At 54.7% G+C, this 19,470-nt stretch overlaps 2 protein-coding genes and 1 long non-coding RNA gene across 3 annotated transcripts; 2 read left to right on the top strand and 1 right to left on the bottom strand.

The window, feature by feature from the left end:
• Positions 1-963: 963 nt before the first annotated feature.
• Positions 964-15,803, bottom strand: LOC109380794 (uncharacterized). Its single transcript, XR_002123562.1, has 2 exons — positions 15,633-15,803; positions 964-2,508 (listed from the first exon to the last, which is right to left on the bottom strand). It is a non-coding gene; the product is annotated as an uncharacterized LOC109380794 (long non-coding RNA).
• Positions 1,472-10,457, top strand: HOXB6 (homeobox B6). Its single transcript, XM_019638726.1, has 3 exons — positions 1,472-1,965; positions 8,025-8,548; positions 9,582-10,457. Exons 2-3 carry the CDS (start codon positions 8,134-8,136, stop codon positions 9,839-9,841), a joined length of 675 nt encoding a protein of 224 aa, XP_019494271.1. The 5' UTR covers positions 1,472-1,965; positions 8,025-8,133; the 3' UTR covers positions 9,842-10,457.
• HOXB5 (homeobox B5) lies at positions 11,398-14,964 on the top strand. Its single transcript, XM_019638721.1, has 2 exons — positions 11,398-13,057; positions 13,736-14,964. The coding sequence occupies exons 1-2, from the start codon at positions 12,496-12,498 to the stop codon at positions 13,981-13,983; spliced, it is 810 nt and encodes a 269-aa protein (XP_019494266.1). The 5' UTR covers positions 11,398-12,495; the 3' UTR covers positions 13,984-14,964.
• Positions 15,804-19,470: the final 3,667 nt, after the last annotated feature.

Below are 19,470 nucleotides of genomic sequence, written 5' to 3' on the forward strand. Positions count from 1 at the left end.
CCCGGTCCCCCGCTCATTCGGCAAGCATTTTCCGTAAGAGCTATTGGTTATTTTATTTCCACTTATTTTACTTTCATTTATTTTAATTTATCTCTTCTAAATTAACACAGTGACCTAAATAAAACTTTAAAATGGGGGGAAAACTGAGCCCCGAGAGCGAGAACCTGAGCAGTGCGAATTTACCGGCTAGTGTGGCCGCGTCCGGGCGCTCTGAGACAACCGCGCCGCCCGCCCCGGCTCCGCCGGCTTCCTCCGAGCCTTTCAGGCGGCTCTCCGAGCTGCCGGCAACCTAAAATCTTTTTTCCGGAGCACAGACAAAGAGAGAAAAAGAAAAACATTTTTGGGGAAGGTTATTTCGTTTCGTGATTTGGGCGCTAATAACTTAATTCAAAATACGGGACTATTTCAGGGGAACTGGGAAACATGGCATAAATTTTGTTGCTCTTGTGTTGCTTTTGCTCCCTAAACACCCCCCGATTAAGGGATTAAAAACCCGGAAGTCGGTGTCTACGCAGCTAGACCTGCGGAGCTGATTTTTAGTATTTATTCTATTATAAACCCAGGATTATTTAAATTTAAAGAGCCGCACCGGACAGGATGCGGGAAGAGGATTGGAAGGGAAGTACGTTTTAGAATCTGTTTAATTTGAATTTGTAAGTAAAAGGCCCTTAAACCCGCAGTTTCTCCTTTAATGACAGAAGAACCCCCTGGAGAGCTCATGGAGTTGTCCTTGGGAACCCCGGTATGCCGGCATTTGGGCGGAGGAGGCAGGGATCCATCCGGCTTTAGCCTCCTCCAATTTTGGGGGTGCAGAGGCGAGAATCCAGTTACTACATTGTCCACCTTGGCCTCCATCAGGGCCACCTTTCCGCCCGAGGCGAAAACTAGGCCTTAGGGGATCTAGGGCCCCCACACCTGCGATGCTGCAAGCCTCACAGGTGGGGGGACCACCATCAATAGAGCTGGGAATAGGGGGGGAGTTCAGAGGAAAAGAGGGAGCACTGAAGCTTTCATTTTGTCTTGATGCAAGTGGCAACTCTGGACACCAGCTGCTGCTGCCGACTCACCCCCAAATTGGCTTAGAATGGTACTAGTGCGGAGGGTTTAGTGTGAATTTTTACTAGAAGAAGGGACAGAGCGCCAGTGAGAATAGGGAGGTTCGCAAAAGAACCCCCTTTCCTAGCTGAACCCTTGTGGCTCCTGCGCCTGATTTCCTGCACCCGAAATCTCACCACTTCTCAGATTGAGGTTTCCCCAAAAAGCGAGAAGGAGAAGAAAAGAAGATGGCGACTGAGAAAAGGGTTGCTGGTGGAGCAGCCATGAAGAAATGCAATAAATTCCTTGTTGTTTTATGAAAATTTACAACTTTGTGATAGAAGTTTATGAGTGGTTGAATCCAGCGATTGGCCGGCGCCGGTCATGTGGCCGGGCGATCGTGAACATGAACTTTTTATCATTTCCCTGGTGGTTATAATGCAGCATTCTTTTGGACACCACACCTAGGTCGGAGCACTGTCGTCCTTTAGGGCTCCAGCCTCTTGATATTTTTATACTTCAGTATCAGCTCGATAAAGCAAAAGAGAGAGAGGAAGAGAGGGAGAGAGGAAAGAAGAGAGGGGGAAGGAGGGGTGGGAATTACACAAAAGGGAGAACCAAAAATAATTTTAATTCCTAAGTTAATTTGCTTGCTGATCTGAGGTTTTAGTCATCATGAAGGGTAAATGGACAATCTGCCCAGGATCGCAGCCTGATACCATTTTTCAAAGCCAGAACTTACTCCATTTTCTATGCAAATATCAGAAAAGCGAAACACCCTCTCTTCCAAGTCAGAGAAGGGGAAGCGACGGCTCTCAGGTTGGGACAATATTATCTGGAGGATGAAGAAGAAACCGAACGCTCTTTTTTTTTCCCCCCTTCCTCCCCACCCCTTTCAATCGGAGGAAAGAAACCTTAAGATCTGCAAAGGTAAGGGAGATTCTACAATTCTCATTCTTTCGCCTCGATTTTGTAGGGGGTGGGGCTTGGGTTTGTCTTCCTCCTCCCCCAGTCCAAGACGGGGCTGAACCCCACCTCTGGGTGCTGCAGGGAGAGGCTTCCCAGGAAATTCGGTGGCTGAGAGAAGGGTGGCTGCTTCCTGGAGGGGGAGCCAAGGCAAGAAAAATGGGAGGAGGAACCGAAAGGGGCCACGGAGGCGAGCTCTAAGTCGCCTTTTTAAGCTGGGAGGAGAGGCTCAAGCGAGGGGGTTGCTAAAGAGGATGGGGGTGTCTAGGTGTCAGGGCGCCGGCAGAAGCCGGTTGTTACGGCCCCTGTGGGTTTGCGCCCCCTCCCCCTCCCCCCATTCCTCCCTCGTTCCGGCCTCCCCCAGTTGCCCTCGCGCGGTTCTCTTGCCCGGTTTGGGTATCGGCAGTTTCCCGGCAGCATTGGCACGAGGGGCGGTGGCTCTGAGGGACGTCCTGGTCTCTGGAGGGCCTGGAATCTCCGCAGAGGCCGGCGAGGGAGAGGAGGCGGCTAGAGAGACACAGAAAGGACAATTTACAGAGAAATGCTCATTATCTCCCTTCGGAGACTTTCTGAAATTAAAGGGCTGTAAGTGGAGGCACCCAAATCGAGAGACCCCCCCCCAGGAAGCCCGCCTGAGAATGCCCAGGTCTTTCGCCACTCCTGCAGGAGGGAACCTTGCTCTGCAGGGGGACAATTTTGTGGGTTTTTTTTTAACGCGGTAGGTTACAGCGTGTTGGTTTTTGTGCAATATTGATTCTATTGCTTGTGTTTTATTGGTATGGGATGTGTGGATTTCGGTGGAAGAGAAAATTGCCATGTGTGTGTTTGATGTGGAAATGTTTCAAACTTTCCTGGATCCAAATCTGGTAATTGTGAAGAAGCTGTTTAGCGTGTTGTTGTTTTAGGCTTGTAAACAAAAACAAAAAAGAAAAGAAAATAAGAAAATTCAATTAGGGGATCTAATGGTGTCCGGACTGGAAAGCTGCCTGGCGCTGAGCTCAGGCAGCTTGTCCTGTTCCTCCGGCGCCTGATTTCATTACCCAGCCAGGCCTCCTGGAGGGGGCGGGGGAGAAGAACCTTTGGGCCAGAGACTGAGATTCCTAAAGTAGCTTGGTTGAGTGCAAGAAGGCACAAGCCGCTAGGTGAGGATTTAAAAATAGAGTGAGAGGGCTTCTGCGGAAGCTGCAAGCCAAGAGATAAGAGACTTTGGGCGCGGAGGGCAGGAGAGACTGAATTGGTTTTGTTTGCATGAATAAGTGATTGCTTTTCTTTTTTTAAAGACCAGACGCAGAGCGTTCAGCCTCGGGTCTCTGGTTGCCCAGGGATTGCGGGGTCTGGTGATGTGGAGGGGAATATTGGTCCTTTCAATCCTGAGCTAGGAAGAGAGGGATGCAGCCACTTGTAGCGCGGGAGGGGGCCTTTGGAGGCCCAGGTAGATGCCCTCTCAGTCGGCCTGGACTGGGTGCCTGGAGGGACCCCTCGCTGTGTAGCCAGAGAAGTTCTCAGCCAGCACCCATGGCACTCGGAGCCTATTCTCAAAAGGAAAAATTCCCCAAACCCACCCAGACTAAAGGTCTTTTTCTCCTGTAGTCTCGACGGGGTATAAATCATCCCTTAGACAGTTCGCTCTGACCCAAATTATGCGGTTTGCTGCCATCTACCGTCTGTTCGGAGACATGCGGCTTCGGCAAGCCCCGCGATGCGCCTGAACCTTTCCGGACGCCTGGAGCCTGGCGGCTTAGGTTCGGTGGGATTTGGGGGACTTCGGGCCCAGATTGTCGCTTCCCACCGGATCTTGGTTCCCGCCCGCCGCCGTGTGGATTAGAGAACAAGAGTCCCCTACCGGTCGCCCTTCCCATCCCGGTTCCAAACCTGGCGGCTGGCTGGGGAAGCAGCTTTTTCTAGGGCATGTTTAAAGAGGACTAATGCTGCATCCCGCGGGCAGGGGGCCCTGAACCGAAGGGTTGGGGAATCACTGTCGCGAGCCCCCCACCCCACGCCGCAAGCGGGAGAGGGGATTATCCGTGCCGTTCGGGAGATCCGAGGCCAAGGCTGTTCAAGGTTTATTTGGTTTTCTTTTCGGCCAAGGGAGGGGCCAGCAGAGGAGGCGCCGGCCCGGCAGTTCCACTCGGTTGTCAAAAGACAACCCGGTCTGTGTTCTCCCGGTTGGCTTGTGGGTCTTGGCCAGTTCCTTGGCCGGTGAGTCCGCGATGAAGGAATTGAGCCGAGTTTTCTGGAAACTGTTGGTGTCTGCAAGTGAGTGTGGACCCCCTCCCTCATTCTCGATCGTTTCAAGCGAAATCGACACAAATATGCTTTGGGGGAAAATTGGGAGTAGGAGTGGAGATCAATCATTAAGGAGCCAAACCATCGTAATTTCCCTTCCTGCCGGACCCCTCACACCCGCTTTCCCAGAAGGGGTGGCGAGGGCGGGGGTCCTCGCCTCGGCTGCCGCGTTTGAATATTGGCCCCTGTCTCACCACGGGTTACTGATTAGCCCGGGCTTTCAAGCTGCAGGAGGAAGCTCTGGCCATTCCTTTCAAGGTGCTGTGGCCCCGGTTCCTGGGCGGGGGCTCCAGGAAATTGCCTGCAGTGCCCGGCAGGCCGAGGTGTTACCAGGGGTCTGGCCCGGAGCTGGAGGAGCTGCCGAGGTCAAGGGGCCCAGCGGTGCTGGGGGCAAACACGGCGTCTGCCGCCCCCGCGCCTTTAGCGCGGGGTAAGTCTGGGCCGCAGGGGCAGCCCTTTCAGCTTTTCCGCAGGGAGAATGACTTCCCAGAGGCTAGAAGGCTCGGCCCAGTGCGGGAGGCCACGAGGGAGTACGCCCAGAAAGTCTTGGGCCCCTCGGGGATTTTTTCTTCTGGGCAATCCAAAGAACAGATATGGAAGGGAAGGCGGCGGGTACAGTGTTGAAACACTTCAGGGATCTTCGGGTGCCGGCGGACCTGAGGAGGTGGGAACAGGGAGAGCGAGCTGAGCACCGCCGCCCACCCCATCCCTAGAGAGGGGACGTTGCCGCTCATTTGCATAATGGAAATGATGTCTTTGTACCGTTCTGGACCGGCCCATTTTAAGGGCCTGCCCCATCTAAACAGCTCCCAAAAGGTTGGGAGAGGCCACACTGCTCCCTCTGGGAACATTTGTGTTCCCCAAATCCAGAGAATCACAGATTTGGGTTGAGAGGTTTTAATTCGTCCCATCCTAGCCAGAGTTGGGAGTGAGGTGGGGGAAGGTGCCCACAACCCAAAGAGCTGGGGGTGGTTGGAGCTTTGTAGCTGAGAGGAGAAGGGAAGCCTGGACAATGTCTCCATCTCCCCTCCCCACCACACACATACAGGCAAATACCCCTCCCTGAGGTTGCTGGTACAGGAGAATCTTACTCCAGAGATGAACACAACCGAGACATTTCCCCGGGAGCTGGAATGTGCGCGTCCACAGGACCGCAGATTTGCAGCACAGAAAACTACAATTATAAATCCTGCCTGTGGGGTTTCTGTACCATCCTTCTGTTGTGTACTCAAGACTTGGTACACATTTATATCCATCTCCCCATACACACGCTGCCTCACGGAGGCAGGGAGAGACACCCCACACTGGCAGACGGGCGGTGCTGCTGTGTATTTACATATTCCCCCTTGGAGACAGACAGACGTGGGCGGCCGTGGACCGAACCACAGACAGATTCGTAGAGCTCTGGCTCCAGAAACCAGGCGGTCTCTGGCCCAGCTCTGCCCGCCTGCTCTTTCTCCCAAACAAACGGATCAGAGGAATAAACGCTCATAAATACCTCTGAGCTTAGATAAGAGCGATGAGGCGCTATTTCCTTTCATGCTGGACTCCAGGCGCCCAGGGCCTGCCTTTGCGGCTCCATCTCAGGACAGGCAACCTGCAGAGGTGCGGGTAATTTGGGGCTATGACTCTAAGGATAAGGCGATTATTTTCCTGCTTCTATATCACAGAGGAATCTTACTTTGTCCAGGCTCCACAGGCAAGCCCAAACCTTCCAGTCCTAAGATGGGGACATTGTGGCCAGGAAGGAGGCAGGGAGGACTGAGGCCCAAGGCCCAGCCTCAGTGACAGAGAAGGGGGAGGTGTATCTAGGCACTCTCCCACCTTGCTCCCACTGCCCAAATGTTCCCCATTCTTCTTCAGGAGTGGGCCCAATCACAGCTAAATTGGAGCATTTATGATTCTCCATCATTAGGCGGCTTGAGTTTATTTTCTTACATCTTGATTAAACGGCCATAGAATCAGGCTAGGAAAGGATCACCACTTGGTCATGAAAGTGGAGCCTAGAGGTTGTCCTGAATTCAGGAAGCCTTGTAGGCCACTTTACAACCATTCGAGTTCCTGCCCTTATCACCAAGCTCAGCCCTCTACTATTTTCCCTAGTGTCTTGTATCATCTTCAGTGGGCAGAGCTGGCCTACCAAGTGGAACCCAAAGGGCAAGGTAGAGAGGAAGCTAAGCCTGGCCCCTTCATCAGATTTTGTCTCATAACCTGGCCCATTCCTGGCCCCAGGTCCAAAGGTGGCTACCCTTTAATGCCTGGCCACCCTATGCATATTAGAATGTTGAAAAACACATTGTGGCTGAGTCCTCCAGCCTGGCTTCAATGTTCGTTTTCCTTAGATGAGCGAGCCAGAGAGATATACTCTCTCTTACACCCAAACTTGAACCCCAGCAAAGCTGGTGATACAAACATGAGATGCGGGAAGGATTGTAGAAATGCTGAGAGACAGAAGACTGGCGAGCATCTGGAGAGGGGATGCTGGCTGATAGTTGTAAGCTGCCTGCTAAGTCCCCAGGAGGACCCAAACACCCTTCCCTCTTAATAAAACTAACCCATAATCAAGTCTTGGGAAATAATTAATTTAAAAAAGAACTGGCAGCTTCTGGAGAGACTTGGAAAAGGTGCAAGGGCTTCTCTCTTCCCGGCGGTCTCTGATCACCTCAAATATCAGAAGGGTTTGAGGACCCTAAATTGAAGGACCAATTTCTTTCCTATATCCACTTTCTGAGGCAACCTTGATTCCTAAGAATCTGTAGCCCAGGATATTCTTATGTCTTTTCGGGGTAGGATGTAGGGGTGAGGTGAGGGTTGCAGGCAGTATAGGGATCAGAAAATCCATATCCCCAAGTGAGGAGAGGGCTAATCCCTTTCCCCAGTGTCCCTTCCTGTGCCAAGAGCAAGTGGTGCATACTAGAACCAGGCGAGATGTCTTGGGCAGCAGCAGCCTCAGCCTTCCAAGAAGCTCCTAGCCTAGCTGCAAAGGCAGGGGGAGAAGCTTGGGCTCAGACCCTCCTCCTGTTTCCCTGCCTTCGAGTCTTCTGGGCAGCAGGCCCTGGCCTGCCCCTCAGACCATAAGAGTTGCGGAGAAGCAGGAATAATGACCCTAGGCTTGGAGGAGACAGAGTAAATCTGAGAAACAGAAAAAAAAAACGGTTTTCAAAACCTGGGAAGGAGATGGTTTCTTCTTCGTCTCTCTCTTTCTAAAAACGATGCTAATTAGCGGAGAACTCTTCTCCCCTTCGACCGACACAAAACCTTAGAGACAAACCTTCTCCTTTAGTTCCCTCCTAGCCAGATTGAAATTTGAGATTCAGGGATGGTTACCCACCCTTCCTTTGAGGGAATGGGGCTCAAGCAATGCAGGGGTTAACTTTTCTGAAAACACAATTAACTTTTCCCTATCCTGCGTGGGGAGGGGAGGGATATATTTATTTAATCACTGGGGGGTGGGGTGGTCTCAATCCAAAGCTCCCTCCTCCCGCAAAGGCACAGACGCCTCTTTCGCAGATCCTACGTAGGTGGAACAGGACGCGTCGGGTTGTTGGGGAGAGAGAGAGAGAGAGAAAGGAGAAGGAGGAAAAAAAAGGTTGATAGGTTTGTGCGCGGGTCCCTCGTGCGGGCTGCGCTCCTCCTGGGTGCTATTTGACAATTCCTGCCTCTGCCATTGGTCAGTGTTGGATCAGATGGTTGTATTTCCTTCTGGCCCTCACTGGCACCTCGCCATCCCCCCTCAGCTAAAACCCAATCTCAGATATACTACTAATAGGCGCGGCGCTCGGACTATAAAACACAACAAATCATAAACCCGGCGGAGCAGCAGCGGCCGTGCGCGCCTCCCTCCCAATGAGTTCCTATTTCGTGAACTCCACCTTCCCCGTCACTCTGGCCAGCGGGCAGGAGTCCTTCCTGGGCCAGCTACCGCTCTACTCGTCGGGCTATGCGGACCCGCTGAGGCACTACCCTGCGCCCTATGGGCCCGGGCCCGGCCAGGACAAGGGCTTTGCCGCCTCCTCCTATTATCCGCCGGCGGGCGGCGGCTATGGCCGAGCGGCGCCCTGCGACTATGGCCCGGCGCCGGCCTTCTACCGCGAGAAGGAGTCGGCCTGCGCTCTCTCGGGCGCCGATGAGCCGCCCCCCTTCCACCCGGAGCCGCGGAAGTCCGACTGTGCACAGGACAAGAGCGTGTTCGGCGAGCCCGAGGAGCAGAAGTGTTCCACGCCCGTCTACCCCTGGATGCAGCGGATGAATTCGTGCAACAGTGAGTGAGACTCCGCCGTCGCTGCGACCCCTGCGGGCCCCCCATTCGGGAGACAGAAGTAGCAACCCCCCATTCTCCAACTGGATGCGGGGTGGGCATCTCAGTTAGGAGCGAAGGGAAGATGGGGCGCCTGCACTGGGGCTTCTGCTCTGTCCTCTCGCCTCAGTTGTTACAAAGTTTGCAAAGTCCCAGCCGCACTTGGAGGCAGGGTGGCAAGTGGGTTCTCGGGGAAGGCAGGCCAGAGCAGGGATGGTGGGTCAGGTAGGGGGCAGGGGCAAGGGCCGCAGTCACGCGCTTGGCTTTCCCTTGCGCCCCCAGACCTGGTAGGGTCCCCCATCCAAAGACTGTTCTATTAAAAACCGAGTGCGTCACGGGAAGGGGGGCGGCGTGACGCTGGCGAGGGAGAGTGGACTTGTCCCGGCCTCTGTTTCCCTGGGGGTGGGGGGCTGGGGAAAGATGAGGCACCAGGAAAGGGGCGGTAGTCAGAAGAGGGAGGGAGAATAACGGGAAGAAAGAGAGGGGGAGCAGGCGGAGGGGGAGAGTGGCAGAAGCAAGCGCCTGGGTCTCAGGTTGGATTATTTGTCGGCCTTAAGTCCCAAATTGATGTCCATTAGCGGGACACGAAAGTGAGGAGCCGTTAATGCCGACTATGGATCGATCCACGTCATTACGGATTAAGGGCCGGAATCTATCACACGGTGGTGAGGGAGCTAGAAGGATGGGGGGAAAAGATCCGGCCAGGAAGAGACACACCTGGCCAGTACTTTCCCAGCCCCTCCCCCTAGACTCAGGTGGGATTTTAGACTGCTCCTCCCACCCCCCACCTTGAGTCGAGACCGGAATCGCAGGCCTAGGAGACCCGTAGGGAATCTGGAGGGGGCGCTGGAGGGTGAGGAAGGGGGGGGGGCGGCAGGGAACGCGAGATTGGAGGGCATCCCGGGACAGGCTGGAGTCCTTGTTTGAGAGTCGAGTGGGGGAGGGGGACTCTAGCCCTAGTGACCTCAGGCCTCAGCATCTCCTCTCTGCGTAACAGGTTCCTCCTTTGGGCCCAGCGGCCGGCGCGGCCGCCAGACTTACACGCGCTACCAGACCCTGGAGCTGGAGAAGGAGTTTCACTACAACCGCTACCTGACCCGCCGGCGGCGCATCGAGATCGCGCACGCCCTGTGCCTGACCGAGCGCCAGATCAAGATCTGGTTCCAGAACCGCCGCATGAAGTGGAAAAAGGAGAGCAAATTGCTCAGCGCATCTCAGCTCAGTGCGGAGGAGGAGGAAGAAAAACCAGCGGAGTGAAGGCGCTGGAAAGGGAGGGGGGAAGCGAAAGGAGAGGCCTGTGGGGAGCCGTGGGCATCGGAGAGCCCTGAGAAGGCTCTGCAGGCGGGGGAGCCCGGGGACCTGCTCTCCAGCACAGACAGGTGGGGCCCAGCGCTCTCCTGGACGCCCCCGCCTGCAGAGCTCTCGCTAGGTGCTTGGGAGGCCGTGCCTCCTGAGCCCACCCAGACCCCTCGCGCCCTCTCTATCCCCGTGGAACCCGCCTCAGCCCGATCAGCCCCTCACCCCGTGAGAACTGAGGACCGGACTCACTCGATGTTTCCTGGAAGCAGAGCAAAAAACACTCCTGTCCGTGTCGCGTCTCATTTCGTCCATGTCCCCCGTGCACGGTTCAATGGTAGCTTCACAGTCCCCTCAGCGGGGGCCTCGAAGACTCCCTGATCCCAGACCTCTCTCCTACCCCCTCCCCAAAGCCACTGGAAGGAGCACATACTACCTAGAAGTAAGAAGAGGAGCCTCAGAAGAAAACAAAGTTCTATTTTATTAATTTTCTATGTGTTGTGTTTGTAGTCTTGTCTTAGCTCGGGACGTGAAATACTTCGGTAATAATATTAATATTATTATTAATGATGATAATAATAAAGAAGTAAAAACTCGCCGCTCAGTCACCTCTGCTCCTCCCCTGCCACTTCCCCACCCCCACAGCCACCTTGTGGTCCCTTGCCGGAAACTCCGCAGCAAAGGCAGGAGCCTGGTAGGCCCCAGCGGGCCCGACAGGACTCGGAAGTTACAGTTGAGATAAAGGCTGGAGCCGCCCTGCCCATGCTCCAGCGCTGCACCTCGCGGGTGCTGAGGGTCTGAATAGCCTCTCCAAGTGCAGACTTGGGGGAACGAGAAAGGCCGTTTCCCTCCTGTTCTCTAGCTTTTTCCTCGTTTGTCCCTGGCACGAGGGACACCACGGAGGCCTCCTAGCCAAGAGCCCCTGCAGAGACTTAACCAGGCAGATCTCGCGCCTGAGCAGCGCTTTTCTGTCCTCCTGCTCACCCGGGCCGTGGCCTTTGGCCTGCCCACATGGCCTGGTCTACCGCCGGCCTTGGCCCTCGGCTCCTGGCCTGTGGCTCCGGAGACCAAATCAGGGCCGCGGGGTATCTACCCGCAGCTGAAAGCTCCAGGCTCCCCTTTCTGCCTCAGTAGGAGCTTAGCGACAAGTAGAATGCGAAGCCACAGGCAGGCACTGGCTGAAGGGCATGACTTTCCCCTGCTCATTGGAGACCTGAGGGTAGGAAGCTAGGTGATCGGGCAGTTTGGTCTCATCAACTCAAACAAAAACGACCATTCTCTCCCACCCACACCCAGGCGGCAAGCTGCGGACACTGTTTTCCTTTCTTCCTCCTCCCTCTCTCCCTTTTTTATTTTTAAAGAAAATAGCCGCCCGGCAGAAGGGGCCCAGCTGCGGCGGTCTTTGGCTGCGCGAAGCGCTCAGCAAGGCGCCGCCGGTCCTCGGAACCCCTTCTTGGGGAAGGCGTTGGCCGCCGGGAACATTACTGACACTACCCAGACGCCCGCGAGGGTCCTTGAGCAGGGCCTCCCGCTGCAACAGCGGGTATCTGATGCGGAGGCGAAAGGATCCTGCCTTGATCCCAAACTCTGAAAACCGCATTTCCACCCAAACACCAGACGCCGACGCGGTCGCCGCTACCGTTTTCCCCACAGCTAGGCCTCTTAACCCCAGGCGTGCTTGTCCTCTGGGGTCTCTGTCCTGCTCTGCCATTCCCCAGGCTGGGCTAAGGATGAGGAGGTGGTCCGGAAAAGGATTCCAAACTTCTAAGGGACGTAGGTGAAGCGAAAGTTTCTCCTTCGAGCCCTTGGCCCAGCCCTGCCGGCTCTGCCTGGGCGCTGTGAGTGGGCCACGGCAGCCCGGTTAGGAAGACCAGCCGGAGCTCTCGCGGGGGAAAGGGGAGGAGGACCCCCGTGGCAATAATTGTTTTTTACACACATCTTTCAACCTTGTCCCCCATTTCCGCCCTCAACTCAGAGACTTGCAAAACCCGAGTAAAGGAAAAGCAACTCAATGTTTGATTCATCTCATCCAGAGTTAAAATAATAGTGACAGGGAGAAGAACACAAATAGAAGTAATCCCACTCTCGAGAAAGTGGATAAAGGCTCAACCGGTCTCTCTTCTAAAAGACTCAACCCTGCGGGTGAGCCTAGGCCGGGTTTCTTTCTCGCTTGGCGGTTGCGGGGAGCCAGCAGGGAGGCAGTCGTCGCCGCCATGGCAGTCTGGGGCCCGCGCTCCCGCCGATCACCGGGAGGTGGCGCGCTCTGCTCAGAGGCCGCCGCCAACCTTCTCCCTGTTTCTCCCCCTTCTTTTTTCCCCCTCTCTCGGAGGCTCGCATTGAATCGGCCCTAACGATTCTCGGATCGTCATTATTTGTAACCATAGAGCATGAATTACCTCTTGAGGTCATCAGCGAGAATTTACGACTGGTCAACAAAAGCACGTGATTCCCTAACGCCCCCCCATCCCCCTTCCAACCCCCCCCCTCATATTTGGCCGCATACATAGCAAAACGAAGTACAGTGCATCGCTATAATTCATTAATACATCATAAATCGTGAAGCACAGGGTTATAACGACCACGATCCACAAATCAAGCCCTCCAAAATCACCCAAATGAGCTCGTACTTTGTAAACTCCTTCTCGGGGCGTTATCCAAATGGCCCGGACTATCAGTTGCTAAATTATGGCAGTGGCAGCTCTCTGAGCGGCTCTTACAGGGATCCCGCTGCCATGCACACCGGCTCTTACGGCTACAATTACAATGGGATGGACCTCAGCGTCAACCGCTCCTCGGCCTCTTCCAGCCACTTTGGGGCGGTGGGTGAGAGCTCGCGCGCCTTCCCCGCGCCCGCCCAGGAGCCCCGCTTCAGGCCAGCGGCGTCGAGCTGCTCCCTGTCCTCGCCCGAGTCCCTGCCTTGCACCAACGGCGACAGCCACGGCGCCAAGCCCTCTGCCTCGTCCCCCTCCGACCAGGCGACCCCGGCCAGCTCCAGCGCCAATTTCACCGAAATAGACGAGGCCAGCGCGTCCTCGGAGCCTGAGGAAGCGGCGAGCCAGCTAAACAGCCCGAGCTTAGCTCGGGCACAGCCAGAACCCATGGCCACCTCCACAGCCGCACCCGAGGGGCAGACTCCGCAGATATTCCCCTGGATGAGGAAGCTTCACATCAGCCATGGTAATTCTCGCTCTGGCTCTTTTTTTTTTTTGTCTTCTCTGCGTTTGGGGGTGGGGGGTGGGGAGGAGGGCAAGGAGAGCTTAGCTTTTCCTCGAATATAGATTTATTTTTTTCCAGGGGGGAGAAGTCTCTAAGAAGGTCCTCACGGCTCGGGGGACAGAGCCAAAGGTCTTAGGCTGGGGGATTGGGGAGGAATATTTTTAATAATTTGTTCCCAGACTCGGCTTACGTTTTATTCGCCTAGCTTGTATTAGCTTTCAGATGAAGGATCGATCGGGTTTATGTAAGGTGGGGAAGGGTCCTGCTTACCCCCGAAATTTTGAGACTGCCGCCAGCAAAGAAGGGGCAAGCAGTCAAACGAGCTTTCCAGGGCAAAAGTGCAGCCGCTCTGCTCCCTCCCGGGGCCAGCGGCCGCCTGAGCCCAGCGAAGGGTGAGGCACAGGGAGGGAGACAGAGACAAAGCCGAGCGCTTTCGCTGCTGGCAGAAGTGGGGTCTGCAGGAGAAGGGGGTGCAGAAAGCGAGCTTGGATGCGGGGCATCTGGAGTGGGGAGGATTGGAGCTGCCGTGAGCTGGGGGCCGGGGACGCCTGGGTCCTGCTCCACGCCCCCCTCCCACCCAGTGCCCCCTCCTTTAACCGGAATAACGTTGCCTCGCGGGCTCTATTCTGTCTGCTCCAGATATGACCGGGCCAGACGGGAAAAGGGCCCGGACAGCCTACACCCGCTACCAGACCCTGGAGCTGGAGAAGGAGTTCCACTTCAACCGCTACCTGACGCGGCGGCGGCGCATCGAGATAGCCCACGCGCTCTGCCTCTCGGAGCGCCAGATCAAGATCTGGTTTCAGAATCGGCGCATGAAGTGGAAGAAAGACAACAAACTGAAAAGTATGAGCCTGGCCACAGCCGGCAGCGCCTTCCAGCCCTGAGCCCTCCGGGAGGAGTCCTGGGTGGCCCAAGTGCCCGTGCCGCCCCCAGCCCTGGCCCCTCTGAGCCTCCCCACGCTGCCGCCGCCCGCTGGGGACCGGTTCCCACGAGCCTGCCTTGCCCTGGCCTTGTGTTACGATTTTTCGTTTGGTCTTAGGTCTTCCTGTGGCTCCCTCTCTCCTGAACTGGTTAATCTTGTTATTATTGTTAATAATAATGATAATTATTATTTTCCCTCCATGCTCCTCACTCCCCTCCACTCACCCCAAATCCACCAGTGTTTCTGAATGTTCGTGTCTGTGGTTGCACTCCTTCCCCCAGGAAGAAAAGAAACTCGCATGTTTAATGTGAACTTTCCCCTCCCCATCTTGTTCTTCTAACTTATTTATAAAAGGATGATCGCTGTATTTTGAGTTTCAGCTTGAAACTTCTCTAAGGGGCAGCAGTTGAGGTGGGGTGGTGCCGCAGTACTGGGGCCCAGCTGAGCTGGCCTCAGAGATGGAGTCCATGACTGACTCTTTCCACCCTCCTCTTCCTCCTCCACCCTCTCTACTCCCTGGGCCCAAGTCTCCCAGTGGCTTGGTTCTAGGGTGGGAAGCGGCCAGGGAGGACCAAAGGGGTGATGTTGAGAAGAGGGAAGGTAAATAGTGAGATTTGAGTTCCTGCCACCTGGGTAGGCCCCACAAGGCCTGATCTGGGAGTGTATGGAAACAAAAATAATCCTCGGTGTAAAATGTCTTGTGTATTTCTCTGTGAATCCATGGGTCTGGTGTAGAGGGCCCAAAGCTTATAAATATGGGGGTAGTCTGGGTCAGACCCATCCCTTCCCCCCTAACCCATTTCGCTTCCAAGACCATTTGTAGTGAGCGAGTGGACGCTGTGCTACGTGTGAAATCTGTCTTTGCCCAGCCTGTCTCAGTGATTCGCTTTTGGTATTTGTTTGTAGCTTTCCTTGAAGTCAAATAAATGTTTCCCTTACTCCACTGCCCTTCCACTTGTCTTTTCTCTGGGAGCCTGCATCTCCCATCACAGGGCACACCCTAGACCATTCTTGATAGAGCTGGGGTGTAGGGAAGGGAAAGCTCACCAGCAGCCTCTCTCAGCCACCTAAGTCCCTGGCTTGGTCAGTGTTGCTTGGACCAGAGGACAGGCTTTCATGCCTGGAAGACTTAGAGGCCCAGAAACCCCACATGGGGCTGGAGCAAGGGAAAGGCTAAGCTGGACTCCACCCTGGCCTTCCAAAGCCAGCCAGAAAAGTGTCAGGAAACCTCTTCAGGAAAAGTAATTTGGGCCTAAGTCCTGAGCAGGAAGCTCCTGGCCAGATGAGAGTGGCACAGGCCTACCCAACCCTCTGTCCCCTGCTTCAAATCCCAATGCAGCTCTGCCACCCACTAAGGCAAAAAAAGAAAAGAAAAAAAAAAGAATCAGCTAGATTTCAAAGGTTTCTTCTCACCCTCAGTCTTCTCTGCACCTATCCAAGGCTCCCTCTCTCCAGCAGCCTAACTGTCCTTCCCTCTTGATTAGGAGTTGGGTCCCCCCTGGAAGACCCCTGATTCCCCCTACAGCCAGACTGGCCTAGGGCCAGGGCCCAGTCCTTCTCCATCCAAATCAGCCTCCACCCTAAGCACAAGAGTCAAGTCTGGACACTTACCCGTTCAATCCCTTCCAGCTTGGCCCAACTTCTTACAGGACTTGGGGGGAGGGGAAGCTGGTGAGGAGAAAGCCGAGGGTCGTGGAGGCTCTACTGGGCCCTCCTTCCCCCCTCACCCCTTAACTTTGTCCCCCTTTGTCCATAGCAAACTATCCCAAAAGTCGCTATGACATTTAGATGTCAAATGGATAGGGGTTTTATCTCGAAGTTAGATCGTAAAAATCGCCGAGAAGTCAGACAGATACCCCTCACTGGCTCGAGAAAGTCACGTGAGGTCCATAAAGTTAGTTTTATGGTTTTGGGGAGTTGACACCGCGCGGTATATTTCACATTCTCCAGAATGTTAAGTGACACTTTAACTGCTCGCTGTGGTGGGGAAGGGGGCAGAGGTAGGTGAGGGCTCTCCCAGCCCAGAAGGCAGTGGCGGCAGCCGAGAGGCCCAGCACTCCCGCAGTAAGTCGCTTCCAGCTTTCGCTTTTTCCCCTTGCAGTTTTGGGGCTTGGAACTGGGGAAGGAAATCTTGCCTCTGGCAGGGCTGTAGGATGATAAGTGGGGGAAATTTAGTCTGCTTTTTGCACCAAGTTCTGACAAGCTGGGTGCCTGAAGTAGGGGCACCCAGTTCGATAAGGCCTCAGCAGTTGGGGGTGCCTGATTTTTATTTGCAATAGTATCTGACTCATTGTGGGGGAAAGGGCTTGTGTGGGTTCCTTCAGTGCCCTTGGAAATTTAGGAGGTAAGAAGAAGGGGTGTGTACTGCTGAAAGAAGGGCCGCTTGTGGGGCCACTTCACTGCTGGATATCTTCAGACAGACATCTCCCCAGCCCCAGGAAAGAAACTTTATGACATTCATTTGTCAGGGGTGTGTGGGGGCGCGCCGCTGGGCACTTTTATCTGGATACATCTGAGCTGAGAAAAAGCACCGGGAAGGTAATCCAGCTGCTGTGAGCTGCCTTGCACTGGGGCACTTTCTGGTTTTCAGATCTTTGAACCCCATGAAAGGGGGTACCTTCGGTTCTCCATGGCCTCATCAGGGCTATCCAGGATGGGGAGCATGGTGCTTTTGCATTCCACTTTAGCCTCCTGGTCACAAGCTAACCCTTTTGCTTGGCTCTAAGTAGGGTCCTCAGGTCAGGGTGGAGAGCGGATAGAGGAGGGGCAATGTCCTCAAATCCAAAACCTAATTCCTGGCCAGGAATGGATGGAAGGGGAGAGCTTCTCCCCTTGCCTAGCGGAATTAGGTGTTTAAGTAGATCCATGGAAATCCCTCCATAAATAAAACTCACTAGAGAAAATAGACCCTCAGCTGTCAGCAGGGAAAAAGGGACTCAGGAGCTGGGAGAGAAAATTGGAAAGGTGCTGTCTTTTCTCCCCTCTCCTTTCCTCTTCTCTCCCCACCATACTCTTAAAAGCCTCTGTTTTGGGGTACCACACACCAGAGGGATTTCATTATTTGACCCTCAGGGGCCTGTTTTTTTTCCCCCTAAGGATCAGTTAAACTTCTAAAAACCAGAGGCCCCTTCACCAAATTGACTCCCCAATTTTAAGACCGATAGGGTCAACCACCCTGTCACTCCGGCTTTTCCCAGCCCGCCAGCTCTTGATTCAGCTTCCCAACTTCCGTAAATAGTGCCTGGAATTGGATATGTGGCACCTTAAGGGATTTCTGATCTTTGGGATAAGGAGAGGGCCACCAGATTCCCTCTATTTCGCGTTAAAGGACATTTCCACTCTCTTCCTTTTTCCTCTCTCCTGCAGCGGCTCTCTGTTCCCTGAGTTCGTGAATCCCTGCCCAGGCCTGCCTTACAGGAGGCCCTTCACAGGCTCTGAGAGCAAAGAGGACAGACACCTTGGGGTCGTCTGCCTGATTTGAAGGCATAGCTCCCCAAGAGTGATGGAGCATTTGTATCTCCTGAGAAGGAGGCTCTGCTCAGCTCCTAAAAGGTTCCTAGCACCATATAAAATACTAGTAAATTTGCAGGCAAAGCTTCCACAGGCTTCCACTCTGGACAAGGCAAATGAGTTGAGTGAGGTGCAGAGGAAGCATGCTGCAGGGACAGTACCCCACCCGGGGCCTCCTGGGAAGCCCCATCCTGTTGTGCCCCTGGCCTCCCTCCCTCAGAAACCCCAGACCACCAGGCCTGCCTCTGAAGATTTTTTGCCCCCTCTCAGGTCAGCTCTGTGAACTCTGATAAAGAGTGTGTAGGGTGGGAGGCCTAGGGACATCTGCTGGGCATATCTTGACTGATTTTCCAGAATGGCGAAGAGCAGCCTGGGGTGCCCATTTCACAGCGGAGGCCAAAACCCTTGGAGGGTCTCCTGTTCCAAGCGGATTTTGGAGAAGAGGCCCTAGCTGGGCTTTCCTCTTCCCCACTTCAGGCTGTCTGGACAACAGTCTCATTTGAACCCCAACAAGGACGCGTTGGGGGAGGAGATGAGAGATGAGAAGAGGTTCCTGGTGCAAAGGAACTCTCCCCTGTCCCAGACCCGCGCTCTCTCCTCCCGCCTTCCCGAAGACATTCTCCGGGAAAGCGGCTCCTCTCGGTCCTCTCCAACCCGCTTTCTGTTAGCTGGGTCCAGGTCTCATCCTTCTGAGCTGGAGGGTTGTACCATCTGGCCAGAACCTTGCGCCCAGCCGCCCAGCCGCCCAGCCGCCGCGCACCCTTGACCTGCGGCAGGGCGGAGGAGGCGGCAGCAGGGCCTTAAGACTGCAGTTTCCCTTTCCCCTCCGAGGCCAGCCTGACCACCACTCAGTAGACAATCCGATTTTTTTTGTTTTGTTTTATTTGGTTGTTTTGTTTTGTTTCTCCGCGGCCACGGGGTGGGAGGAAGTATGAAGAAGTGTAAACAGGAAAGGCAGCCGGGCTAAGAGTTCCCAGCGCCCATATTTCATCGGCTTCCTCTCCATAACTGCAGCGGGGACACTTAACCCTTCCCTGGCTGTGGGAGCGTATTCACTAGGGGCTAGTGGGGCAAGGTGTGGGGAGGAGTTCCAAGTGGACGCTCCTCTCCCTGCTTGGTTTTATCCCTGGGGTCTGGATGCTGGGGCAGAAGGCCAAGGATTCAGAGCAAGGGAGAAGACAGTCCGCTGAGCACAATCCCCCAAACTCAGTCCCTTTGGGACAGAAAGGAGAAGGCTCATGGGCTTCCCATCCTGGGAATCAGGAGTGCCAAACAAGGAGGACAGTGCTGGCAAAAAACTCCTGTCCTTCGTTAGGGGGAGAGCCCACTGGTCACTCGCTCCATTTTGGGAGATTCTAGGAGTAATGGGATTTCAGGCTGGGATCTGCCCACAGCGGGATTTATCGATTTCTTCGGCACAGTTACACATCCATATTAATTAACCCAGACATCGCCGGGAAACCCAGCTCTTTGGGGAGGGAGAGAGGAGAAATGGGGGCCTCTTAAGAAGCAGGGATATATCTTCCTAAGCACCCTGGGGCCCAGATTGGAGAGTCGTTCCCCACAAGAATCATGTGGCCTTCCCCAAGCTCGAAGTCCTTGCCCTTCTCAGCAGGGATAAGCCTGACGCCGCACTCTCCACAGTCCGACCCCACATCAAATCTCCAGGGTGGTGGTGGTGGTGGAATTAAACACCTCCAAGACCTGATTCTTCCATGTCAGAATTAGGTTGCTCCAGCCCTTGGATGGATGGATCGTCTAGTGGATGTTCCCAGCGCTACCTTTCTAGAAAGGTTAACACGGGCTCCCCAACCTTTATTTCAACTTCCCCAAGGTAGAAGCTTTTCCTGGCTTTTAGACTTGTTTTGTTTTAGTGTTTGGTGGTGGGGTAGTGATGGCTTTTCCCTTCCTCCTACCCCTCCCACCAAAAAGTGATTAA

Source organism: Hipposideros armiger, unplaced genomic scaffold (assembly GCF_001890085.2).
Source record: "Hipposideros armiger isolate ML-2016 unplaced genomic scaffold, ASM189008v1 scaffold_40, whole genome shotgun sequence".
NCBI lineage: Eukaryota > Metazoa > Chordata > Mammalia > Chiroptera > Hipposideridae > Hipposideros > Hipposideros armiger.